At 48.8% G+C, this 27,790-nt stretch overlaps 2 protein-coding genes across 2 annotated transcripts in view; one reads left to right on the top strand and one right to left on the bottom strand.

Moving 5' to 3' along the window:
- On the top strand, window positions 1-23,271 carry nxnl1 (nucleoredoxin like 1). The gene is made up of 3 exons (XM_070867363.1): window positions 1-326; window positions 13,620-13,892; window positions 22,102-23,271. The coding sequence occupies exons 1-3, from the start codon at window positions 1-3 to the stop codon at window positions 22,118-22,120; spliced, it is 618 nt and encodes a 205-aa protein (XP_070723464.1). The 3' UTR covers window positions 22,121-23,271.
- The window catches only part of colgalt1a (collagen beta(1-O)galactosyltransferase 1a), an 83,941-nt gene continuing 72,494 nt past the window's right edge, over window positions 16,344-27,790 (bottom strand). The window contains 2 exon segments of the mRNA XM_070867362.1: window positions 16,344-23,769; window positions 26,321-26,527. Of these exon segments, the coding sequence (XP_070723463.1) occupies window positions 23,502-23,769; window positions 26,321-26,527 (475 nt within the window). The 3' untranslated portion in view covers window positions 16,344-23,501.

The raw sequence follows: 27,790 nt of genomic DNA, 5'->3' as shown, positions 1-27,790 counted from the left end.
ATGGTGGACCTGTTCAATGGAATAACCTTGATCGAGAACAACAGAGACCGAGACCGGCTGGACACCCAGCAACAGCTGGACAACAAGGTGCGCAACAAGCTGGTGCTGCTGTACTTTGGCTCGAGGGAGTGCCCGAGGTGCCAGGAGTTCGCCCACGCGCTGCAGGACTTCTCCAATCGGCTGATGGACGAGTATTACGTGGACCGAGCAGCCCAACTGGTGCTGGTGTACGTCTCCCAGGACCAAACTGAGTGCAAGGAGCAGCAATACCTCAAGACACTGCACAGGAAATGGCTCTCCTTACCGTTCCGGGACAAGTACAAAAGGTAACGGTGGGGCCGCACTAGAGCAGGTTAACGGGCGACCTGATCGAACTCGACAAGATCACCAAGCGTTATAACCCTGATTATAATCACTCAACCATCGGTGGCCGTGCCTTCTGTTGCCGAGGCTCCAAGCTCTGGAACTCCCTGCCTAAACCTCTCGACCTCTCTTTCCTCCTTCAAGACGCTCCTTAAAACCTACCTCTCTGATCAAGCTTTTGGTCACCTGCCCTAATTCCTCCTTACGTGACTTGGTGTCAAATTCTTTATCTCCTAATACTCCTGTGAAGCACCTTGGGACGTTTCACTACGGTAAAGGCGCTATATAAATACAAGTTGTTGTTGTTACGATAGTTAAACATAAATTTGAGCACATCCACAACTCAGCAGCCCGTGTCCTGACTCGCACCAAGTCCCGCTCACCCATTACCCCCTGTGCTCGCTGACCTACACTGGCTCCCGGTCCAGCAACGCCTCAATTTCAAAATTCTCATCCAGGTTTTCAAATCCCTCCATGGCCTTGCCCCTCCCCATCTCTGTAAGCTCCTCCAGCCCTACAACCCTCTGAGATGTCTGTGCTCCTCTAATTCTGTCCTCTTGCATGACCCCGAGTTTAATCGCCGCACCATCGGTGGACATGCCATCAGCTGCCTGGGCCCCAAGCTCCCGAATTCCCTCCCTAAACCTCTCCGCCTCTCTATCCTCCTTTTAAGATGTCCATTAAAACCTCCCTGATACCTCCATATGTGGGCCAGTGTTTTGTCTGTGAAGCACCTTAAAGAAAAAGACTTGCATTTATATAGCGCCTTTCACGACCACTGGATGTCTCAAAGCGCTTTACAGCCAATGAAGTAAGTTTGGAGTGCAGTCACTGTTGTAATGTGGGAAATGCGGCAGCCAATTTGCGCACAGCAAGCTCCCACAGACAGCAATATGATAATTTGTTTTTTTATTGTTATGTTGATTGAGGGATAAATATTGGCCAAGAAACCGGGGATAACTCCCCTGCTCTTCTTCAAAATAGTGCTGTGGGATCTTTTACATCCACCTGAGAGAGCAGACAGGGCCTCGGTTTAACGTCTCAACCGAAAGACGGCACATCCGACAGTGCAGCACTCCCTCAGCACTGCACTGGGAGTGTCAGCCTAGATTAATGTGCTCTAGTCCCTGGAGTGGGACTTGAACCCACAACCTTCTGACTCCGAGGTGAGAGTGCTGCCCACTGAGCCAGTATAGCTCTACTGTGGGACATTTTACTGTGTTAAAGGCGCTGTAGTGAAGTCGGCTGTTGTTGTTGATCTGCCCACACGTCCGTGAAGTGTTGCAGTTCAACGGGATGTGCGTGCTTTTTTTCCTCGAGTCTCAGCGGGTTTTCTTAAGTTAGATTTGGTGGTCGGCAGGGTCGTAGAGTTCACTCATCGGCCGGTAGATGTAGGAGGGAACGTTTTCCTCCCCCGCCCGGAGTTAGAGGAACAGAGCGATCAGTTCAGCGAGGGGGAGAAGTAGTGTCGAGGTCAGGGCAGAGTCCGCTCACTGTGGAGAGAATCTGACGGCCGGTGAATGGAAGAAGCTGAGACAGACGGGCGTGGAGCCTTGTGGTGCCCGGCCGCGATAGTGAGTGTGTGGGCGACCCCTTCGCTGCTCTCCGTCCTCCGTCAGCGCAGAAGGTCTCAGTCCCTGTAAAAGGCTATGCAGGCTCCAACTAGTATTAAAAACAGAAAATGCTGGAAATACTCAGCGGGTCAGGCAGCATCTGTGGAGAGAAACAGAGTTATTGTTTCGGGTCGATGACATAAGAACATAAGAACATAAGAATTAGGAACAGGAGTAGGCCATCTAGCCCCTCCAGCGTGCTCCGCCATTCAACAAGATCATGGCTGATCTGGCCGTGGACTCAGCTCCACTTACCCGCCCGCTCCCCGTAACCCTTAATTCCCTTATTGGTTAAAAATCTATCTATCTGTGATTTGAATACATTCAATGAGCTAGCCTCAACTGCTTCCTTGGGCAGAGAATTCCACAGATTCACAACCCTCTGGGAGAAGAAATTCCTTCTCAAATTCCTTCTCAACTCGACCCTTCGTCAGAACTGGAAAAGTTCACAATGAACAGATTCTTAAGGAGCACTGAAAGGGGGAGGGGAGGAAAGAACAAAAGAGAAGGGCTGTGATAGGGTGGAAGACAGGAGAGATTAGAGAGACACAAGGGATGATGGGCCGACTTGAGATGGTAATGGCAGAAGTTAGAAAGAGATGAGTCTCGACAGGGTGTGAATGGCGGGATAATTACCAGCTGCCATGGGAAAAATACATAAGATCGGGGTGGGATGGGGGGTGGCCAAGGATGTTTTTAGGGAGCAAAATAAGTGCAGATGTTAAATATAGCAGGTTAATCATGTTAACACACGTGCTATAAGTATTGGGGACTGTAATCCCACTTCTCTGTAAAGGAGGTACAAATTAGACAACACAAAGAATAGTTAGAAAGAGCCCAAGTTTCAGCCTGAGTTGCACCTTTTTTTTTGGAGCAACTGGATTTAGAATGGAGTATCTTAGAAATTGCAATTCTCGGCGTTTAGTTTGCTCCAGTTCTAGTCAGTTAGAACAGTTTCACTTTGGAACAGAATTTTTTTTTCAAAAGGGGGCGTGTCCGGCCACTTACGCCTGTTTTGAAAGTTTAGGCAGTGAAAACTTGCTCCAAACTAACTTAGAATGGAGTAAGTGAAGATTTTTGTATGCTCAGAAAAACCTTGCCTACACTTTACAAATCAGGCGTAGGTTACAAATTAGGCGTAAGGAATGGCGGGCGGGGGGGGAGGTGAAGGGAAGTAATTAAATTCTACAATCATTCAACAGTCATACTTATACAAATAAAGATCCAACCTGAATAAAAATTTATAAAGAAAGCAAAGATTAAATATTCCATGTTCCTACCTGTGTGGTGCTTCAGGCAGGCCTACCTTCCATCAGTGTCTGGACGGCAGTCGAAGGATCAACAAGCAGCTTTTGAGCTGCGAAGGGGACTGAGGCCATTTGGCCAGGGGATGGGGTAGGCGTCAGGCCACAGCGACGGCAGTAAAATCTGGCAGCAGCAGGCTCCGAGCTGTGAAGACTTAGGCCGTTTGGCCAGGGGTCCACGAGACAAATCTTCACTTTTCCTCTAGTCCCTTTAAAAATGGCCGAGTGCCAATGTTTACGTGCCACTGCGCGCGTGCGCGCGCTCCAAGGCGCACGCGCAGGGTTGCCGGCACGACGTTGCCTTATTTAAATTAGCCCCGCCCCCCACTACTTGTAGAATCGGCGCGAGTCTCTTGCTCCGCCCACATGCTGTTCTGTGCGCGCCGCGCCAAGCTGCTGAAGACCTGCAGGGAGCCGGAGAATATGCAAGTATTTTTTCGGCGCACTTTCGAGCGCGAACAACTGGGCCCAACATGTCATTCTCTGCCACAAATCATTGTTAAAGCAGATTTCCAAAGTACCTTTAAAAAGGGAATTAGACAGGAATATTACAGAGCATGGGGACCATGAGAGTGAGATTAGACCTGGGAGAAAGTACTGATGCAGATTGATGGGCTGAATAGCCAGTTTCTGAGCTGGAACATACCATGAAGTTAATGTACCCATTGTTCCTTGAACATGGCACCCTACGGTTGTTTAAAAGAGAGCTTGCCCTACTGCTAGTGTTGGAGTAGCTGCAAGCTTGGGGCCTCGATGCAAATGGCGGGAGAGGTCTATGGGCCTTCCACCTCAGGTTCCTGCAGGCACGTTGGGTGGGTGTCCACTCGGAAGGACACCCAGAAGAAACATGAATCAAACTTGGAACCTGGTCTGCCCGCCCCCCCACCCTCCCCCCTCGATGACAGGCAGGTGGCAAGGCAACGGAGGACAAAAGGGGCAAGTGGAATTCTTTATTTGCAGGAATCCTCGCTTCCGGTGGCTTTTATCATTGCCGTGGACTCTCTGGCCTACAGCAACAGCTGACCTACCTCCTCCATGTCCAGGGTACTGTAGCATAGTGGTTATGTTACTGGACGAGTATTCCCGAGGCCTGGATCCAGAAGTGCGAGGATCAAATCCCACCACGGCAGCTGGGGAATTTAAATTCAATAAATTTGGAGTAAAAAGCTAGCATGGGTGACTGTGAAACTATCGGATTGTCATTAAAAACCCATCTGGTTCACTAATGTCCTTTAGGGAAGAAAATCTGCTGTTCTTAGCTGGTCTGGCCTACATGTGACACTTAACTGCTCTTTGAATTGGTGGCTCCCATCACCTTCTCAAGTGTACGAGGCTCTGCCAGGAATGGGCCTGTGCTGGGGGAAAAGCCTGGCTACAGTAAGGACCTGAACTTGCAAATCAAGTGGGGTCAGGGTGAGTGCAGTGTTTCCAAGTCCCAAGGCAAACCAGTTGCATCAATATTGGTGTAACTTTGTCTCCTATTTTTTTAAGCTGGGGAAGTTACCTCACTGTTCCCTCTGACCCAGAAACATTTGTATGATTGACAGCTGTGTGCAGTTTATTACAATGGCTGATCAGGACGAACCATGGCTTGGCAATTCGGTCACACCATGCCCATTTGTCAGGGGCTAACAGGCCTACTAAGCGCCCACTATGGCGGGCAGGAAGCTCACTCACATTTCCGGCCTGAGGTGCGCCGCCCGCCATATTGGGAAAGAAAACAAAAATTGTCGCGCAGTGCCCAAAACAGGCATTGTGTAATGTATGCACCTGTGAGTATGCTCACAGGTTTGTAGAGCTGTCATTTGGCGGTCGAGGGGGTCTTTCAGCCCGACTGCCTGCCTCTCTTCCGCGCGTACATCCGGGCCAGGGTGTCCTTGGAGATGGAGCACGCGGCCTTCCGTGAGAGGTGGGCGCCGGAGTGCATTATCACCTCCGGCAACCAAATTTTAATTTGATTTTACGTTTTAAAGTTTAATTTGTTTATTGCCGGATTTTTAGTGTCCCCCTCCCTTTTTATAGGGGGCACTTGTAAAATTTATGATTTTATTGCCCAAAACAAATCACAAAAAAACCCCAAAAAGTAAAAAAAAACAAAAAAAAAGCAGCTGAAAAATATTTGGAGTATCCCCCAGATTGGAGGGCACTTGACTTAACTGTTTTATTGTTATCCAACCAAAAGAGTTGTAGAGCTGTCATTTGACGGTCGAGGGGGTCGTTCAGCCTGACTGCCTGCCTCTCTTCCGCAGTTACATCCGAGCCAGGGTGTCCCTGGAGATAGAGCACACGTTCTCCACCGGTACGCTCGCGGCCTTCTGCAAGAGGTGGGCGCCGGAGGGACTGGAGTGCATCATCACCCCCGGCAACCAAATTTTAATTTAATCTATTAGCGTCGAAATTTGTTCATTTGTCGGTTTTGGTGCCCCATTAATAAGGGGGCATTTGATTTACAGGTTCAACTAAAATAGTTGTAGAGCTGTTGAGTTGGGAGTGGCTTAGCCAGTCACATGATGGTCATAAGACTCAATAAAACCCCAGCCAGTTGGGTTCGGGGAATCCACGATGAGGCAGGTGGTTGTGAGCCTGGTGGATGAACTGGTAATGTGTAGTGTGATTGTTAAACCTTTTGCTAATAAACCAACTAGTTCATAATGGCAATGTGTTGCTATGAATTCCTAAGCAAAGAACCCATGAAGCAAATACATTACACTTTTCAAATGCAATTAAGATGCCTAACTCCTGCCTGACACCCCCTTGCAAGAGTGGTTTGCCCTGAGACAACCTCACTGTTCAGGTGCAAGGATTGTTCTCTGCTTTCTCCCCTGCCCCGCCCTTCATGCACTGAGAAATGGGCGCACACAAATTTTTATCCCATATATTTTGAAGCACTGGTGCCTTTTCTAGTTTGTTACAAGCACCACACCAATAACCACCATCCATTCTGGCTGAGTGGACGGTGCGGAGAAGCAGGTTAAAAGGACGTTTGATCTGTTCCAGGCCTGTCGGCTGGACGTATCTCAATCTGCTTCTGATGGATGTGTTGGTTCTGGATTAGGATTGCAAGGTTTGATCCCGTGAGTGTGCCTGTAGAATGTAAGTTGTAGGAAAGACAGGCAATACCACCACTTCTAATTCAAAGCACATGGAGATTCCAAGGGAGTGCCAGGAAGCAGCCTTGGAAAGGATAAAATGCCCGAAGGAAGTTGTAAAGAATGTCTGAAGCAGTTTTGCAAATAGCAGCGAGGTTAATCCAACACATATCAAACTTGGAAACTGTGTCACAGCTACTGGTTACCACAGCTATCGGGACCGCGCCGATTTCCAGGCCGGGCCGCCACTGGCAGGAGGGCGACGGCTGACTGCAGTGCAGGCAGGTACAGCAGGAGAGGTGAGGTCTGGGCGAAGGAGTGGCAAGAGTCCGTAGAGGGATGGGATCGGGGCCCAGGAGAGGCGAGGGCCCAGGGGCAGCACGGGCCAGCCCACACTGCGATATGTGTGCGCACTAGGTCCGTGCAGCAGAGCAGGTCTCCAGTCGTCTTGGTTAGTCCTTGCCACTGGACCAAGACCTAGCTCTGTCAAGCCCGTGTGGTGACTGGTGTGCAACGGCCACCGGACATCTCAAAGCGCTTTACAACCAATGAAGTACTTTTGGAGTGTAGATACTGTTGTAATGTGGGAAACGCAGCAGCCAATTTGCGCACAGCAAGCTCCCACAAACAGCAATGTGATAATGAGCAGATAATCTGGTTTTGTTATGTTGATTGAGGGATAAATATTGGTCCAGGACACCGGGGAGAACTCCCAAGCTCTTTTTCAAAATTGTGCCAAGGTATCTTTTACGACCATCCGAGAGAGCAGATGGGGGCCTCGGTTTAATATCTCATCCGACAGACGGCACTCCCTCAGCACTGCACTGGGAGTGTCAGCCTAGATTTATGTGCTCAAGTCCCTGGAGTGGGACTTGAACCCACGAGCTTCTGACTCCGAGGCGAGTGTGTTAACCAGAAGGCAAGAGAGAGAGTGTCAGCAACCACCAGACCAGCCAGCAATTGTATGTACACGGGCTGGATAATAAAAGCAAACGTAACCGTCTCAACCCAGCTGGCAATGTTGAAACAGGAAGAGGAACAGAGACAGAAGACATAGCAAAAGATTTATCCAATCTGGCAGACATATGCCAAATTAAATTTAGCGCCGGGAAAAATGACAAAAAATTACGTTGTAAAAATACAAATGAAGGGGAGTGTACAGAAGTATGTTTACCCTGCAGGAGTCAGACAGCATGAGCAATGTGTACAGACATGAGGCTCAATTTTCCCCTGTGATTTGCGGCATTTACTTGGCGCGTGCCGCTTTTTTTGGCCCAAGTTTAAAAAAATCTAAGTTTCCCCAATGAATGTGCACCAGCGTAACTCAGTTAGTTACGATTATTTTAGGTTAATTTTTTTTTTGCGTAACCTGATGTCTGCGGCAGTTTTTCTCAATTATGTAAGTTTGGCCCCCAAAAATTTCTCCTATCGGCGTATGTGACCACTCCCGAAAAACCGTCTGGTGAGTTAAGAAAATGCAGTGCGCATTGAAAACTCGGCACAGAAAGACGCCATTGTTTTTACGCAAAGTTTTGGAGGGAGTCAAGAACACATTACATATGCCTCACCCAGCTTACATAGAAACATAGAAAATAGGTGCAGGAGTAGTCCATTCGGCCCTTCGAGCCTGCACCGCCATTCAATAAGATCATGGCTGATCATTCCTTCAGTACCCCTTTCCTGCTTTCTCTCCATACCCCTTGTTCCCTTTAGCTGTAAGGGCCATATCTAACTCCCTCTTGAATATATCCAGTGAACTGGCATCAACAACTCTCTGCGGCAGGGAATTCCACAGGTTAACAACTCTAAGAGTGAAGAAGTTTCTCCTCATCTCAGTCCTAAATGGCCTACCTCTTATCCTAAGACTATGTCCCCTGGTTCTGGACTTCCCCAACATCGGGAACATTCTTCCCGCATCTATCCTGTCCAATCCCGTCAGAATCTTATACGTTTCTATGAGATCCCCTCTCATCCTTCTAAACTCCAGTGAATAAAGGCCCAGTTGATCCAGTCTCTCCTCATATGACAGTCCTGCCATCCCTGGAATCAGTCTGGTGAACCTTCGCTGCACTCACTCAATAGCAAGAACGTCCTTCCTCAGACTAGGAGACCAAAACTGAACACAATATTCCAGGTGAGGCCTCACTAAGGCCCTGTACAACTGCAGTAAGACCTCCCTGCTCCTATATTCAAATCTCATAGCTATGAAGGCCAACATACCATTTGCCTTCTTCACCGCCTGCTGTACCTGTGTGCCCATTTTCAGTGACTGATGAACCATGACACCCAGTCTCATTGCACCTCCCCTTTTCCTAATCTGCCACCATTCAGATAATATTCTGCCTTCATGTTTTTTCCCCCAAAATGGATAACCTCACATTTATTCACATTATACTGCATCTGCCATGTATTTGCCCACTCACCTAACCTGTCCAAGACACCCTGCAGCCTCTTAGCGTCCTCCTCACAGCTCACACCGCCACCCAGTTTAGTGTTATCCGCAAACTTGGAGATATTACACTCTATTCCTTTATCTAAATCGTTAATGTACATTGTAAAGAGCTGGGGTCCCAGTACTGAGCCCTGTGGCACTCCACTAGTCACTGCCTGACATTCTGAAAAGGACCCGTTTATTCCTGTCTGCCAACCAGTTCCCTATCCACGTCAGTATATTACCCCCAGTACCATGCCCTTTGATTTTGCACACCAATCTCTTGTGCGGGACCTTGTCAAAAGCCTTTCGAAAGTCCAAATACATCACATCTACTGGTTCTCCCTTGTCCACTCTGCTAGTTACATGCTCAAAAAATTCCAGAAGATTTGTCAAGCATGATTTCCCTTTCATAAATCCATGCTGACTTGGACCGATCCTGTCACTGCTTTCCAAATGTGCTGCTATTTCATCCTTAATGATTGATTCCAACATTTTCCCCACTACTGATGTCAGGCTAACTGGTCTATAATTACCCATTTTCTCTCTCCCTCTTTTTTAAAAAGTGGTGTTACATTAGCTACCCTCCAGTCCATAGGAACTGATCCAGAGTCGATAGACTGTTGGAAAATGATCACCAATGCATCCCCTATTTCTTGGGCCACTTCCTTAAGTACTCTGGGATACAGACTATCAGGCCCCGGGGATTTATCAGACTTCAATCCCATCAGTTTCCCTAACACAATTTCCCACCTAATAAGGATATCCTTCAGTTCCTCCTTCTCACTAGACTCACTGTCCCCTAGTACCTTCAGAAGGTTATTTGTATCTTCCTTCGTGAAGACAGAACCGATGTATTGGTTCAATTGGTCGGCCATTTCTTTGTTTCCCATTATAAATTCACCTGAATCCGACTGCAAGGGACCTACTTTTGTCTTCACTAATCTTTTTCTCTTCACATATTTATAGAAGCTTTTGCAGTCAATTTTTATATTCCCTGCAAGCTTCCTCTCGTACTCTATTTTCCCCCTCCTAATTAAACCCTTAGTCCTCCTCTGTTGAATTCTAAATTTCTCCCAGTCCTCAGGTTTGTTGCTTTTTCTGGCCAATTTATATGTCTCTTACTTGGCTTTAACACTATTCTTAATTTCCTTTGTTAGCCACGGTTGAGCCACCTTCCCAGTTTTATTTTTACTCCAGACAGGGATGAACAATTGCTGAAGTTCATCCATGTGATCTTTAAATGTTTGCCATTGCTTATCCACCGTCAACCCTTTGAGTATCCTTTGCCAGTCTATTCTAGCCAATTCACGCCTCATACCATCGAAGTTACCTTTCCTTAAGTTCAGGACCCTAGTTTCCGAATTAACTGTGTCACTCTCCATCTTAATAAGGAATTCTACCATATTATGGTCACTTTTCCCCAAGGGGCCTCGCACAAGATTGCTGATTAGTCCCTTCTCATTACACATCACCCAGTCTAGGATGGCCATTTTTTTTAACCTTAATATACAGTAAATGGAAGTTTGATGGAATTCTGTAAGTTTTCATTTTTATTAAACTGACATCATCATCGGCAGTCCCTCGTATCGAGGATAACTTGTTTCCACGCCAAAAAAGGGATGAGTTCACAGGTGTTTCAATGAAGGACCTATTATTTCAGGTCCCGAACTACATCCTGAAGGGTGGAAGATGCCTGTGCGTGGATTTTTTTAACGTGGGGTGGCCGTTGCACACCAGCCATCACACGGGCTTGACAGAGCTAGGCCTTGGTCCAGTGGCAAGGGTTAACCAAGATGACTGGAGACCTGCTCTGCTGCACGGACCTAATGCGCACACACATATTGCAGTGTGGGCTGGGCCCGTGTTACCCCTGGGCCCTCATCTCTCCCGGGCCCCAAACTCACGCCTCTCCTGGGCCCTGATCACGTCGCTCTGCAAACTCTCGCTGCTTCTTGTACAGAACATACTAACGTAACATAAGAAATAGAAGCAGGAGTAGGCCATACAGACCCTCGAACCTGCTCCGCCATTCAAATAAGATCATGGTTGATCTGATCATGGACTCAGCTCCACTTCCCCGCCCACTCCCCATAACCCCTTATTGTTCTGTCTTAAATTTATTCCATGTCCCAGCTTCCACAGCTCTCTGAGGCAGCGAATTCCACAGATCCACAACCCTCTGAGAGAATAAATTTCTCCTCATCTCAGTTTTAAATGGGCGGCCCCTTATTCTAAGATCATGCCCTCTAGTTCTAGTCTCCCCCATCAGTGGGAAACATCCTCTCTGCATCCACCTTGTCAAGCCCCTTCATAATCTTATACGTTTCGAGAAGATCACCTCTCATTCTTCTGAATTCCAATGAGTAGAGGCCCAACCTACTTAACCTATCCTCATAAGTCAACCCCATCATCTCCAGAATCAACCTTGTGAACCTTCTCTGAACTGCCTCCAGAGCAAGTATATCCTTTCGTAAATATGGAAACCAAAACTGCACGCAGTATTCCAGGTGTGGCCTCACCAAAACCTTATAGCATCAGAACAGGAGGAGGCCATTTTGCCCCGCGAGACTGTTCCGCCATTCAACGAGATCATGGCTGATCTGCGACCTAACTCCCTATTTTTTTTTTTGCCCCCACCTCCCTTAAATCTATCAATCACAGATTTAAAATCAATAATTGATCTAGCACCAATTGCCGTTTGCGGAAGAGCTGACATGCCAACACCGAACGCCTGCAAACCGGGCTCGAGGTTCGGCCGACAGAATCGGTCCCTCGCCCGCACACAGGGGCTCGGCTTCAAAAGAAGCCCGGGGGGGGGCGGTGGTACGGAGGGAGAGGCGGCTGTGCCAATTTCAAAAAATAGAACGGGGAAACTTGCCACATTTATTTTTGGAGCAGTTGTGACCTAGAAAAACGGGCGCAACTCTGGCACTACGCCAAAAAACGGCTTTGGGGAAAACCGAGCACATGGGGGTCATTATGCTCATCAAACAGACAGGCAGGTATCGGAGGAAGATGCAAAAAAGAGCAACAGGAATAATCCCAATATAAAGGGAATGAAGGTTAGCGAGAGGTTATACGGTAAGCTTTTAAAACCAGAGAGTAGTTTAAGAAGTTTGGGGGAGTTTATCAGGTATTAATTATAAATAAACTGAAACTGTCACTTCAAATTAAGGAACATGGGGCCAAAAGATAAAAATTTAAATGAGAATAAAGTAAATCTAATTATCCCACTATAAGGAGAAGGTCTCTACTGAAAGAGTGAGAAGTGTTTGGAATAGTCTGTCGCACATGATGGTAGCGAGGAAAATATTATTCAAAATAGAGCTAGATGGTAAGGTGGGAGATGTGATTGCATTGGAGAGAGGTACAGAGGAGATTTACGAGAATGTTGCCTGAACTGGAGAATTTTAGCTATGGGGAAAGATTGGATAGGCTGGGATTGTTTACTTTGGAACAGAGGAGGCTGAGGGAGACTTAATTGAGATGTGCAAAATTATGAAGGGCCTCGATAGAGTGACTAGAAAGGACTTTTTTCTCCCCGCAGAGAGGTCAATAATCAGGGGGCATAGATTTAAAGTAATTGATAGGAGGTTTAGAGGGGAGTTGAGAACTTTTCTCACCCAGAGGGTGGTGGGGGTCTGGAACTCACTGCCTGAAAGGGTGGTAGAGGCAGAAACCCTCACCACATTTAAAAAGTACTTGGATGTGCGCTTGAAGTAAACTACAGGGCTACGGACCAAGAGCTGGAAAGTGGGATTATTCGGGATAGCTTTGTCGGCCGGCATGGACACGATGGGCTGAATGGCCTCCTTCTGTGCCGTAAATGTCTATGATCCTAGTTGTGATATAAAAGGGATGCAAGAAATGCCTTTCTCATCCTGCCTTTACCAGTGCCCCACTTACCGGCTGTGCCATCTAACCATCTAGCTAATGCAGTGGCATTTATTTATTTAGAAAGAAACTTGGATTTATATAGCGCCTTTCATGGCCTCAGGATGTCCTAAAGCGCTTTACAACCAATAAATTACTTTTAAAGTGTAGTCACTGTTGCAATGTAGGAACGGTGACAGCCAATTTGCACACAGCAGGCTCCCACAAACAGCAATGAGATGAATAGATTTTTAAATGATCTTGTTGACGGATGGACATTGGCCAGGACACTGGGGAGATCTCCACTGATCTTCAAATAGTGCCGTGGGATCTTTCACCCATTCACCCCATTTGCCTACAAAACAGTAACTGCAGTTCAAAAACAATTCATTAGCTGTGAAGTGCTCTGGGATATTATGCATAGATGAACGGCACCATATAAATGCTTGGTTCAAGTCCCACTCCAGGGACTTGAGCACAAAAAAAATCTAGGCTGACACTCCCAGTGCAGTGCTGAGGGAGTGCTGCACAGTCGGAGGTGCCGTCTTTCGGATGAGACGTTAAGAGAGCAGACGGGGCCTCGGTTTAAGTAAAAGATCCCGTGGCACTATTTCGAAGAGGAGCAGGGGAGTTATCCCCAGTGTCCTGGGGCCAATATTTATCCCTCAATCGACATAACAAAAACAGATTGTCTGGTCATTATCACATTGCAGTTTGTGGGAGCTTGCTGTGCGCAAATTGGCTGCCGCGTTTCCCACATTACAACAGTGACTACACTCCAAAATGTACTTTATTGGTTGTAAAGCGCTTTGAGACATCTGGTGGTCGTGAAAGGCGCTATATAAATGCAAGTCTTTCTTTTTTCTTTTAGTTCATTCCTTCAAGGAGCCCATCTGATAAGGTAGCATGGACCCCAATAAACGACTACATTTTTGTATTCCAGAGAGTTACTGAAGAAATACAACATCAAGGACACCCCAAGCATCGTTGTTCTCAAACCCAATGGAGACCTCATCACCAGGGACGGAGTAGCAGAGATCTCCAACAAGGGAGTGGATTGTTTCAAGAACTGGTGGGAAGCATCCGAGGTCATCGACAGGAACTTTCTCCTCGCTCAGGACTTTGAGGACTGGACCTGGAAGACTCTGACAGACCCCTTGAGGCAGCTTAAGTACAGGATTAAGAAGATGGGCGATGAGAAAGCCCAAGGAACAGAGTGAGCAGCATTTAGTGTTACAAGCTCGAGCTCACTCCCAACACTTTCTGCATGTTGCAGGGTTGTATCCAGTTTCTGTAACAGACAACCACCACCGCTCCCCCCCCCCCCGAATCTTTACTCTCCACGGATATGTGTTAGCATAGCCCAGGTGTAACAATTAATAATTGCAGTTAAACGTGCCCTGGAGAATACACAGGATTCTTGCTATTACTTTCTGTCACCCCAGAAGGGAGGAAATAACACACCACCAGACGACTGCATGCAGACTAAGCTACCAAGCCAGATTTATTTACAAATAAAATTATGTCGATGCAACAAGTTACCAAACAGCACAATACTTATACAATAGAAGTGGAATCAGTCCACGAGGCATTTACATATGCTTATCCTTGCAATCTCTTTCCAGCAAGTTATTGGAAAAACAGATTCTGATGGTAAATTCTGTGAGCTGCCCCTACTGGCTCCTGGCACAGTTAGTTGCAAGGTGAATAGAGAACTAATGAACAGCAGAGTGTCACTGGAATATAACCGCGCCCTTTCTTTAATGCAGAGGCATAACTGTTGAGAGTGATCAAGTTTGATTGAATTAGTCACCAAGGTAATAATTGTGTCTTACCCTGTAACAATGAAAAGAAAAAAATAACTTTTATTTATACAGTGCTTTTCACAACCTCAGGACGTCTCAAAGTGCTTTACAGCCATTGGATCGATATAGGTGGCCGTCAGGTACAAGTGGGGACGGTGTTAGTATTTTAATTGAGAATCTAAGTATATAAAATTTTAAAAATCTTTCATTTATATAGCACCTTTCATGACCTTAGGACATCCCAAAGCGCTTTACAGCCAATGAAGTACTTTTGGAATGTAGTCACTGTTGTAATGTGCGAAACGCAGTAGCCAATTCGTGCACAGCAAGGTCCCACACACAGCAACGTGATAATGACCAGATAATCTGTTTTTGTTATGTTGATTGAGGGATAAATATGCAAAGTGATTATCTGCACATGCGCGCGGTATACCGGGGCCAGGCATGTGCAGTACCCAACAGTTGCTGCCTGGAGTGCAGTGTCGGCCGGGCTTTGTCCAGCTGCGTAGGAGAAGGCCTGTCACTGGGTTTGTGCTGGCTGGGAAAAGGCGAGAGGATCGACATTAGGAGCGAGGGGGAACTGGGGGGTGGGAGAGGGGGAATTGGAGGGAGAGAGAGAGGGGGAATTGGAGGTCAGAGAAGGTCAAGAACTGGGGAGAAGAGGGTCAGGAATGGGGCGAAGGGGCCGGGGGAAGTCAGGAAATGGGGAGGGGGGTGGGTGGGGGAAAGAAGATTATGGATTGGTGGGGGGGAAGAGGTCGAGGAACTTGGGGGGGGAGGTAAGAGAAGGTCAGGAATGTGGGAGGGGGGGGGTCAGGAACTCGGGGGAGAGAAGGCCAGGACCTTGGGCGGGGGGTGAGTCGGTCAGGAACTTGAGTGGGGGTGGGAGGAATATGATTGCGTGTGGGAGATGCCTTAACCCATGAGGGTGAGCCCTGTCTGTTCCAAGTGAGCCCTGTTCTGTCTGGTCTAGGCAGTCAGAATGGCTCGAATTACACTTTGCAAAGTAACTGATTATGTAGGCAGGGAGGATCTATTTACACTTCCAGAGAAACTGCTGGGTGTGATTTGTCCTCCAAGCGGTCCAATCAGCAATTGTCATCCAAGCAGAGCTTTCGGTGTTGCAAATAAACACCTCCAGAAATATTGGCCCAGGACACCGGGGATAACTCCCCTGCTCGTCTTCTAAATAGTGCCATGGGATCTTTTACATCCACCTGAGAGAGCAGACGGAGCATCGGTTTCACATCTCATCGGAAACACGGCACCTGTGACAGTGCAGAGGGAGTGCTGCACTGAGTGTCAGCCTATATTTTTGTGCTCAAGTCTCTGGAATGGGCCTTGAACCTACAACCTTCTGATCAGAGGAAACAGTGCTGCTCAGGGCCACAGATGACACCAATCTTAAATCACATTTTACAGTGGGGTTCCTACTAACAGCAACTGTCGAACGCAAAGCCTTCTGCATCTAGCGGATGCTTGTCATTCACCCCCAGTCTGTCCATCTGTGTACATTAACATCTTGCAGCCTGACGAGTAAAGGCAACTTCTTGTTGGCCGAGTGTGTGTCTGCCTTCCTTAAGTAACTTTGTGAAGAACAGTCTCCATTTTGACCCTGACAGTTAATAAATGACATAAAATAAAGGCCCAGGGCCCCAGGACCCACCGCCCGCAGGACCAGGGCCCCAGGGCCCACCGCCCCCAGGACCAGGGCCCCAGGGCCCACCGCCCCCAGGACCAGGGCCCCAGGGCCCAACGCCCCGTGACCACCACCCCAGGGCTATGGGAAATGCTGTCCGAGTGGTCGTTTCTGAGACCATGCCCTCAACTGAGAGAATAAACATCGTACACAGTGAGATAGGTTGAGTTTGTATAAAATCTTTACTGGAAATTGCAAAGAAGTAAACATAGATATAAACACAGGAAATTGGAAAATATTAAATAACATCAAAAATTCCGAGGCATTGCCAGGATAATGAATGACAGCTGGGGTAAGTCAGCCGTGACACAGACAGACTTGGCGTTGATCTCTGACAACTTTGCCCATTTTACAAACATTTTTCATTTCGAAGTAGAACGCCTTCAAGAAATCATTAAAAAAAAAACAATCCTCCATTTGTACAACTGGCTGCAGTTAAACACCGGGTAGTTCTAAAACTAACGGCCACATTGTTTACTTTGTACCGTCAGTGCTGATCCGTTATCCGCTGCCCCGAATTAGGGGAGGACGGGAGAGAGGGAGAGCGGGGCTGACATCGGTTATTTTAGCCAGGAAAGGACAGCTGCAGGAAAGGTTGCTGAGATTTCCGCCTCTCTCTCCTCTTCTGAAGGCACTGACTCTCTCGCTGGGCTACAGCCCCACAGGCCGTAGGGTGGAAACAACAGGCACTTTAGTTAGAGGAGGAAGGTCAGGGTGGGAGAGGTAATACTGAGTAGAATGGCCCACTGGTCATTGCTGGGAGCACTACTGTTGCTTATTTACATCAAATGAGTTCAGACTCAGAAACCCAATGCAAATTGGTGAAAGTTTGCAGAGGACACCAAACTGGGAAGGACAGCTCAGAGATTACAGGGGTGAGGTGGGCATGATATGCTAGTGGGCGGAATACTGGGAGATGGAAGTTATTTCAGACCTGTGTAAAATAATGCAGAGAGGAAGAAAAAAAAAATGTGCAACACATGAACTCCAAGAAAGGTGTTGAAATAGCTGAAGAGGACGCTGACCAAGATCTCGGGATTTTAGTGGATATCAACACGGCCAACCAAGGCGTGGCCAAACTCTACATTGCTCTGTTCAGACCGCATCTCGGATACGGTGTCCAGTTCCGCTTATCGCACGGGAGATATTCAAGCGATGCGAGGCCGGGCAGGGAACGGGAAAATGACCCTGAAATTGGGATGAAAAAAGCCCATGCCCGAGCCGGTGGCCTAGCTTTGCTGCTCCAGCCTGCTGTGTGTGGCCAACAGTAGCAAGTCTGTGGGTGAAAAGGGGCCGGGGGTGAAGTCAGCCAGTTCCAGTTACCGAGCTGGGCACCGGCGGAGGGTTCTGCCGGGGCTACTACAACAACAACAACTTGTAGTTATATAGCGCATTTAATGTCCCAAGGCGCTTCACAGGAGTATTATAAGACAAAACAATTAAATTTGACGCCGAGCTACATAAGGAGAAATTAGCGCAGGCGACCAAAAGCTTGGTCAAAGAGGTGGGTTTTAAGGAGCGTCTTGAAGGAGGAAAAAGAGGCAGGGAGGTTTAGGGAGGGAGTTCCAGAGCTTGGGGCCCAGGCAACAGAAGGTACGGCCACCAGTGGTTGAGCGATTAAATCAGGGATGCTCAGGAGAGCAGAATTAGAGGAGCGCAGACATCTTGGGGGGTTGTGGGGCTGGAGGGGATTACAGAGATAGGGAGGGGCGAGGGCCATAGAGGGTTTTGTAAACAAGGATGAGAATTTTGAAATCGAGGCGTTGCTTAACCAGGAGCCAATGTAGGTCAGCGAGCACGGGGTGATGGGTGAGCGGGACTTGGTGCGAGTTAGGACACAGGCTGTCTCTAGTTTATGTAGGGTAGATTGTGGGAGACCAGCCAGGAGCGCGTTGGAGTAGTCAACCAATACATCCGGTACTGCGTTACCGGCGGGAGGGGAGCACAGACACCCTTCAATTCAACTTGGCTCACGCGGTGAAGTGTAGCTCAGCGGGAGTCACACACAAGGAAGGAACATGAGAGGGGAACAAGGTCCTGCTTTAATTGATAAAGGGCACTCGACTTGTCTCATCAGATGCCGTGCAGACGTTACACTATCACCGGTACCTCCCTCTGACTTTTTGTGCCCAAGTTAGACTCCAGCTGTGACCCCGGGGGTGGCGTATGGGGTATGGGGAGGTGAATTTCCACAGGGGTTCTCTCCATAGTCCACCATAATAGTGGGGTTCTGGCCAAGTTACGGGGAGGCCCCATGGAAATTGAACCCAAAGATATTTAAACGTCATCCATTTTCAGTGTCCTAGGCCCAACCATCTTCAGTTGCTTCATCAATGACCTTCCCTCCAACATAAGGTCAGAAGTGGGGATGTTCGCTGATGACTGCACAGTGTTCAGTTCCATTCGCAACTCCTCAGATAATGAAACAGTCCATGCCCGCTTGCAGCAAGACCTGGACAACATTCAGGCTTGGGCTGATAAGTCACAAGAAACACTTGCACCACACAAGTGCCAGGAATTGACAATTTCCAACAAGAGAGTCTAACCACTGTCCCTTGACATTCAATGGCATTAACATTATCGAATCCTCCACCATCAACATCCTGAGGGGGTGGGGGGGGGTGTCACCATTGACCAGAAACTTAACTAGACCAGCCACATAAACACTGTGGCTACAAGAATGCTGGGTATTCGGCACAGCACTGCCCCTCCCACCCCCCCCCCCCCCAGTCATCAAGATCCACGGCGCGGCCCTGGACAATGTGGACCACTTTCCATACCTCGGGAGCCTCTTATCAACAAGGGCAGACATTGACGATGAGGTCCAATACCACCTCCAGTGGGCCAGTGCAGCCTGAGAAAAAGAGTGTTTGAAGACCAGGCCCTCAAATCTGCCACCAAGCTCATGATCTACAGGGCTGTAGTGATAACCACCCTCCTGTATGGCTCAGTGACATGGACCATGTACAGTAGACACCTCAAATCGCTGGAAAAATATCACCAACGATCTCTCCGCAAGATCCTGCAAATCCCCTGGGAGGACAGACTAACCAACATTAGCGTCCTTGACCAGGCCAACATCCCCAGCATCGAAGCACTGACCACACTCGTTGGGCGGGCCACATTGTCCGCATGCCAGACACAAGACTCCCAAAGCAAGCGCTCGACTCGGAACTCCTTCGCGGCAAACGAGACCAAGGTGGGCAGAAAAAACGTTTCAAGGACACCCTCAAAGCCTCCCCGATAAAGTGCAACATCCCCACCGACACCTGGGAGTCCCTGGCCAAAGACCGCCCTAAGTGGAGGAACTGCATCCAGGAGGGCACTGAGCACCTCGAGTCTCATCGCCGAGAGCATGCAGAAAGCAAGCGCAGACAGCGGAAAGAGCGTGTGGCAAACCTGTCCCGCCCACCCCTTCCAAGGGACTGCCTAAGATGATGATTCTGTGGTGAGCATCTCACCTCCGAAGCCTTTCCTCCATTTACAAGGCACAAGTCAGGAGTGTGATGGAATACTCTCCACTTGCCTGAATGAGTGCAGCTCCAACAACAGAAGAAGCTCGACACCATCCAGGACAAAGCAGCCGCTTGACAGGCACCCCATCCACCACCTTCAACATTCACTCCCTCCACCACCGGCGCACCGTGGCTGCAGTGTGCACCATCCACAAGATGCACTGCAGCAACTCGCCAAGGCTTCTTCGGCAGCACCTCCCAAACCCGCGACCTCTACCACCTAGAAGGACAAGGGCAGCAGGTGCATGGGAACACCACCACCTCCATATTCCCCTCCCAGTCACACACCATCCCGACTGGGAAATACATCGCCGTTCCTTCATCGTCGTTGGGTCACAATCCTGGAACTCCCTCCCTAACAGCACCGTGGGAGCACCTTCACCACACGGACTGCAGCGGTTCAAGGGGCGATTAGGGATGGGCAATAAATGCAGGCCTCGCTAGCAACACCCACATCCCGTGAATGAATTAAAAAAAAATTCCCAACTAATTTCACCGTTACAATTTGGCTCGGTTGTTCGCACTCTCGCCTCTGAGCCAGAAGGTTGCGGGATCGATTCCCACTCCAGGACTTCAGCATATCGGCGATTGGAATGCTTTGCACAGAGGGTGGGGAATGTGTGGAACAGACTGTATGGGGCAGGGGAGGAGAGGAGGGTAGAGAGCGACAGCAAGCTCAAAAAGAAGCTTACAGTCTTTGGCAAAAGAAGCGATGAGCGGTACGAGAGTTTAGGATGGGTTTCCTGACCCCCGTGACCAGCGCTAGATGGACCACAGTGATCCTTTCTCTTCCTGTACTCAATGTGGAAGGTGAAGGGGCTCGAGGATAGTGCTGTTCCTTGTACTAGCAGTTGGATATAATCAGCACAAATGCAAAATACTGCGGAGGCTGGAATCTGAAATAAAAACAGAAAACGCTGGAAACACTCAGCGGGTCAGGCAGCATCGGCGGAGAGAGAAACAAAGAGTTAATGTTTCAGGCCGATTACCCTTCGTCAGAACTGGAAAAGTTCACAACGAACAGATTCTTAAGGAGCACTGAAAGGGGGAAGGGGAGGAAAGAACAAAAGGGAAGGTCTGTGATAGGGTGGAAGACAGGAGAGATTAGAGAGACACAAGGGATGATGGGCCGACTGGAGATGGTAATGGCAGAAGTTAGAAAGAGATGAGTCTCGATCGGGTGTGAATGGCGGGATAATTACCGGCTGCCATTGGAGACAAAGAGAGAAAAATTACATAAGATCGGGGGGGGGGGAGAACGGGGTGAAAAGAAAGAGGAAAGGGAGCCAAATACGGGCAGCGGTTATGGTCTGAAATTGTTGAACTCGATGTTGAGTCCCGAAGACTGAAGTGCCTAAACGAAAGATGAGGTGCTGTTCCTTGAGCTTGCATTTTTAAACCCCACCCCCCGATCTTATGTAATTCTTTTCTCCGTTTCCCATGGCAGCTGGTTATTATTCCACCATTCATACCCAATGAAACACACAAAGTTAGTATGCAGGTACAGCAAGTGATCAGGAAGGCAAATAGAATGTTGGCCTTTATTGCAAGGGGAATAGCTTATAAAAGCAGAGAAGTCCTGCTACAACTGTACAGGGTATTAGTGAGAACACACCTGGAGTACTGCGTACAGTTTTAGTCTCCATATTTTAGGAGGGATATACTGGCACTGGGGGCTGTTCAGAGAAGGTTCACTCGGTTGATTCCGGAGATGAGGGGATTGACTTATGAAGATAGGTTGAGAAGGTTGGGCCTATACTCATTGGAGTTCAGAAGAAAGAGAGGTGATCTTATCGAAACATACAAGATAATGAGGGGGCTCGACAAGGTGGATGCAGAGAGGATATTTCCACTCATAGGGGAAACTAAAACTAGGGGGCACAGTCTCAGAATAAGGGGCCTCCCATTTAAAACTGAGATGAGGAGAAATTTCTTCTCTCAGAGAATTGTAAATCTGTGGAATTATCTGCCCCAGAGAGCTGTGGGGACTGGGTCATTGAATATATTTATGGTGGAGATAGATAGATTTTTGAGCGATAAGGGAATAAAGGGTTATGGGGAACGGGCAGGGAGGTGGAGCTCAGCCCATGATCAGATCAGCCATGATCTTATTAAATGGCGGAGCAGGCTCGAGGGGCCAAATGGCCAACTCCTGCTCCTATTTCTTATGTTCTAATCTGGACTAATCTTTTTCTAACTTCTGCCATTATCATCTCCAGGCAGCCCATCATTCCTTTTGTCTCTCTAATCTCTCCTGTCTTCCACCCTATCACAGACCTTCCCTTTTGTTCTTTCCTCCTCTCCCCCTTTCAGTGCTCCTTAAGAATCTGTTCATTTAGAACATTCTCCAGTTCTGACGAAGGGTCACCGACCCAAAACGTTAACTCTGTGTCTCTCTCTCCACAGATGCTGCCTGACCCGCTGAGATTTCCAGCATTTTCTGTGGATACGATCAGTACGTGGCCTCCTCGGTCGCTGAGGGCTGTCAGTACCCCGAGGCACGAAGGCAGAGTAACTGTGGACCAATAGCCTGGATTGCTCCTGTTGAAAAATATGCTCAAGTTCTGAAGATCCCAGGATGGGCCAAAAAAAAAAAGAGTACTTAAAAAAAAAATAGAGAGCTGAAATAAAATTGACTCATGTTCTGGCTGCCTGGCATCTCCATGGTGACAAGGCAGTACAATAAACTTCAACAGCGGCAGGATCCAGGAATTTTAGACCCTTTGGATACGTGTCAGATTGGCGTGCCAAGAGATGTGTAATAGATGTAGCAGACACAGTGTGAAATAATATGAAGCTACCCGCTGCTTACACAACTCCCCGGGTGTAGCTGTGACTGACAGTATAAAACACTCGCTATCGGCTCGGCAACCCATTAAGACAACTGTGCCCATTTTCATTGCAAACTTTCTCTATTCTCGTCCAAAGTCACAATTCACCCTCCTGTGTGGGTACGAGACGCAGTTACACCCTTCAAATGGTAGCTGGTTATAATGTACACGGGGGCATTCACCACGCTTATGCCCTGTGTGCGATCATGCGACCTGGTTGATATCCCTGGTGTGGAGAACATCGGAGCAAGGAGGAGGCTATTCAGCCCCTCGAACCTCTTCCATTCAATTAGACAACGGCTGACCTGCCGATAAAACCCGCAGGGAGCAAAAACCGCGTTGGACGCGGGGAGAGCACCGACCCTTCAACGATACAAATCGAAGGGTGAAATAGTTAAAAAAAAAAAGACATTTTATGATATTTGTAGTATAAACAGAATGGTAGCACAATGGGGTAGATATTCGCCTTGGGTGAGCAGTGCACAGCGTGTGGTTATCAAATCAGACGCCCCCCTCCCCGCTTGAAATTCCGTCCTACTGAAGTCAATGGGACTGAATATCTGGCGGGGTGTATAAGGGGTGGCCGATTTTGCGCTGCCGCCCCAAGTCGAATAGCAACCCCGCCGAATTCATGGCACATGAAAAGAATGCAACTCACTTATACCAGTGGCTCTGTGAGGTATTCAGTCCTTTTGAGGTGAATCGTGTATATCTATCTATTAATATACATTGAGGCACATTACAAGTTAGTCAACAACTAACATTTACTCAGCATAACCGCGCCCCCACCACCCTCCTCCAACAACCCACCCTGAAAACCCACAGTGAAGGGCGTTACCGAGTGTAGCTGGGGTTCAGGGGTCATTCCAACTCATTTCAACACGGGTCACGTCCTTGTCCCTGCTTGTTCCCCCCGTCCCCCACCCCTCTCCCGCCCCGCAGTCGGTCATCGAGCGCTGGCACAAGCTGTCCCGGTCACAGCTCGTCACGAGCGGCCGAATCGATCGGCGAGTGCGACACGTCCAGGTTCTGTGCCGCGTCGCGGATCTTCACCTGCTCCCGGGTCTTCTGCGATTTGGCGCGGTCCCAGTCCGTCTTCAGCTTCTCGTTGTCCCACACGGTGGAGGTCTCCGTGTCGCTGATGTAGCCCGTGTCGCCCGTGTAGTGCGAGGGGTAGATGAGCAGCGGCTCGGCCGAGAAGGCCCGCAGGTCCCGCCTCTCGAAGCGGTCCATGTACTCCGACCTGGCCAAGGAACAGACAGAAAGACATGCATTTATATAGCGCCTTTCACGACCACCGGACGTCCCAAAGCGCTCTACAGCTAATGAAGTACTTTCGAGAGTGTAGTCACTGTTGTATTGTGGGAAAGCTGCCAGGTTCAAACAGGCCAATGGAGACACAGGGCAGGTGACTGGAAAATGCATGGCCGCAGCGAGTGAAAAGGGAATGAGACTCGACTTCAGGTACATCAAGTCCTCGTATACCGAGGCTATACCAGCCTAACCATGAAGTCAGGCAGAGGACTGTCCCTTTAAAATACATTTTCTCGCAACAGGAGGCCATTCAGCCCCTCAAGCCTATTCCTTTACTCAATTGGACCATAGCTGCTCTGTATCTTAACTCCATCTACCTGCCTTGGTTTCTATAACCCTGAATATCCTTGGCTAACAAAAATCGACCAATCTCAGTTTTGAAATTTTCAACTGACTCCTCGTCTCAACAGCCTTTTGGGGGAGAGTTCCAGATTCCCACCGCCCTTTGTGTGAAGAAGTGCTTCCTGACATCACCCCTGAACGGTCTGGCTTTAATTTTAAGGTTAAGTCCCCTTATTCTGGACTCCCCCCACCCCCCCCAACCGGAGGAAATAATTTCTCTTTATCTACCCGATCAGCGCCTGTAATCATCCTAAGAATATAAGAAATAGGAGCAGTTGGTCCCTCGAGCCTGCTCCACCATTTAATAAGATCATGACTGATCTGATCATGGACTCAGCTCCACTTCCCTGCCCGCTCCCCATAACCCTTTACTCTCTCATCATTCAAAAATCTGTCTATCTCCGCCTTAAAAATATTCAATGACCCAGCCTCCACAGCTCTCTGGGGCAGAGAATTCCAGATTCACAATCCTCAGAAGAAATTCCTCCTCATCTCCGTCTTAAATGGACGGCCCCTTATTCTGAAACTACGCCCCCTAGTTCTAGATTCCCCCACGAGGGGAAACATCCTCTCTGCATCTACCCTGTCAAAACCCCCTCATAATCTTATTCAATAAGATCACCTCTCATTCTTCTAAACTCTAATGAGTATAGGCCCAACCTCAGTTAGATCACCCTTTAATCTCCTGTACTCAAGGGAATTCAAGCCGAGTCTATGCAGCCTGCCCTCATATTTTAACCCTTTTAGTCCCAGTATCGGTCTGGCGAATCTGCACTGCACCATCTCCAAGGCCAATATATCCCTCCTGAGATGCAGGGCCCAGAACTCTGGATGGGGACTAACCAGGGCTCTGTACAGCTGTAACATAACTTCCATCTCTGTGTTCCAGCAGTCTTGAGATAAAGGCCAACATTCCATTAGCCTTTGTAATTATTTTCTGTACCTGTCCACAAGCCTTTAGTGATTTCTGTACTTGGACCCCTAAATCGCTTCGCTCCTCCACAGTTCCTAGCTTTCATACGCTGATCGATTTATCTTGGGTACAAAGTGAATGATCCCACCCTTCCCCACATTGAACTCCATCTGCCAGAGTTTTTCCCACACTTGTATACCAGGGTTACACCAGCCAGACCAGGATGTCAGAGGGAGGAGTGTCCCTTTAAAAGACATTAGGAGACGGTTTCTACTGGGTGATTTTTTTTTGGTGCAAGTGCTTCCCGCACCCCCACCCCCCCACCCCATCCCACGCCCGCACTCCAGCCTCCCACGCCACTCCTCTCAAGCCTGCCCCTCTCCTCAACCCTGCCTAAGCCCCTCCCCTCAACCACACCTCTCAACCCCCCCCCCCTCCACCCACCTCAACCCTACCCTTACCAGTGCCCCCCTCACCGGCTGCCAGCAACCCCCCCCCCATTGGCCTCCCGTGTTTCCCAACAGCTTCCTGCGCCCCCTCCCACCAGACTCCCGTACTCCACGACAGCATGCTACTGCATCATCACCGTGTGGCCAAATATTCTCAAACCTACCGTGCTGTAGTGCACTGCGCTCTGTTATCCCGCCCCGCGCCCGGTTACAACGTGCCGTGCCCTGTTACATCGCCCCGCGCCCTGTTACATCGCCCTGAGCCCGGTTACACCGTGCCGTGCCCTGTTACATCGCCCTGAGCCCGGTTACACCGTGCTGTTATACCGCACCGCGTCCTGTTACATCGCTCTGAGCCCGGTTACACCATGCCGTTATCCCGCCATGCGCCCGTTACACCTCCCCGCGCCCGGTTACACCGTGCCGTTATACCGCACCACGCCCTGTTACATCGCCCTGAGCCCGGTTACACCGTGCCGTGCCCTGTTACATCGCCCTGAGCCCGGTTACACCGCGCCGTTATACCACACAGCGGCATTATACCACAGTGCACTGCACTGCACTCGCCCCCCCGGTTACCATGCATCTTACACCTGGCCAGACTTTGCCAAAGGCAAGAAGGGGGGGGAAGACCCTGAACTCCCGCCAGTCTAGGACCTTCCTAACCCAATTATGCCGGGATGACTCCATCCACCAGTGCCCCGTTCCCCCAGCCCTCCCCCTTTTATTTCATTCCGCGCTCGGACCAGCTCACTCTGTGACCCCACGGTACGTACACAGGGTGTTTGTTGTACATCACCGGCAGAAACTCATCCACGGGCAACATCTTATCAAATGGTTTGGCATTGAGGAGTTTCTTCGCCCCTTGGAGCGAGAGGACGTATCCCAGCGTCCAGTAGGAGTAATCGGCCTCCACCAGATTTCGGACCCCGGTCACCGGCTTCTCCGGGTGATCCACTTGCATCCGCTTTCGGCCAATGTAGCTGCAGGGAACGGAAACAGAGACAGGGGGCCCTTGTTAAACAAACGGAACTGCAGGAGGTCAAAGCAGAGGAGGGGGGCACATCACTAAATACTGCAGGTCAACACGAAACGCAGATGGGACCCTGGGAGGAACCGAGTGAGACACCTTACAGAAGATCAAGGCCTCAACGAAGAAACCAACTGAACCAATCATAAAGGCAAGCCAGCATCTGAACAGATGCAAGGGAATGGAATGAGGGCGGATTGAAAACATGCATTTAAAGATGAACAGTGAAGTAAATCCCGATCGTGGGGAGTTTCACCATTACACTCTGTGTTCCAATGTGCCAGCTGTGGCTCAGTGGGCAGCACTCTCACCTCTGAGTCAGAAGGTTGTGGGTTCAAGTCCCACTCCAGGGACTTGAGCACGTAAATCTAGGCTGACACTCCCAGTGCAATGCTGAGGGAATGCTGCACTGTCGGAGGTGCCGTTTTTCAGATGAGACGTTAAACCGAGTTCCTGACTGCCCTCTCAGGTGCCTGTGAAAGATCCCACCACACTATTTTGAAGAAGAGCAGGGGAGTTATCCCCGGTGTCCTGGGCCAATATTTATCCCCCAATTAACATAACAGAAACAGATTATCTGGTCATTATCACATTGCTGTTTGTGGGAGCTTGCTGTGCGCAAATTGGCTGCTGCATTTCCCACATTACAACAGTGACTCCACTCCAAAAGTACTTCATTGACTGTAAAGCGCTTTGAGGCGTCCAGTGGACGTGAAAGGCGCGATATAAATGCAAGTCTTTCTTTTCTTTTATAGTATTAGATCAAAGGAAGAGGCTTATAATGTCAGAAAGAGCAGTAAGCCTGAGGATTTTAGAATTCAGCAAAGCAGGGCTACGAAACTGATAAAGGGAAAATAGAAAGAGATCTTTGGACTTCTCTACCCCAGAGGGCTGTGGAGGCTCAGTCTTTGAGTATATTCAAGACAGAGATCGATAGATTTTTGGATATTAAGGGAATCAAGGGATATGGGGACAGTGCAGAAAGTGGAGTTGAGGTAGAAGATCAGCCATGATCTTACTGAATGACGGAGCAGGCTCGAGGGCCTACTCCTGCTCCTATTATGTTATCAGAAAGCAATTCCTGTGAGAGACCTGCGCTACAATCTCTTGCCATGAATCCTGCCCTGAAACCTTTATTGGTACCATAAAATGGACAGGATTGTAATGGGATTTTCACAGCCGGTGAGCTGAATGAACCTCAGAGGCCCTACTGATC

Source organism: Pristiophorus japonicus, chromosome 24, assembly GCF_044704955.1.
Source record: "Pristiophorus japonicus isolate sPriJap1 chromosome 24, sPriJap1.hap1, whole genome shotgun sequence".
NCBI classification, from domain to species: Eukaryota; Metazoa; Chordata; class Chondrichthyes; family Pristiophoridae; genus Pristiophorus; species Pristiophorus japonicus.
Note: the sequence above shows the minus strand (reverse complement) of the source record. Positions and strands in the feature narration are given on the sequence as shown.

What these genes read in the sequence shown, in the direction of transcription:
- nxnl1 (XM_070867363.1), top strand. Translation starts at nt 1, where the DNA reads ATGGTGGACCTGTTCAATGGAATAACCTTGATCGAGAACAACAGAGAC. An exon ending in TTCCGGGACAAGTACAAAAG is followed by an intron (nt 327 to 13,619) that starts GTAACGGTGGGG and finishes TTTGTATTCCAG; the next exon opens with AGAGTTACTGAAGAAATACA.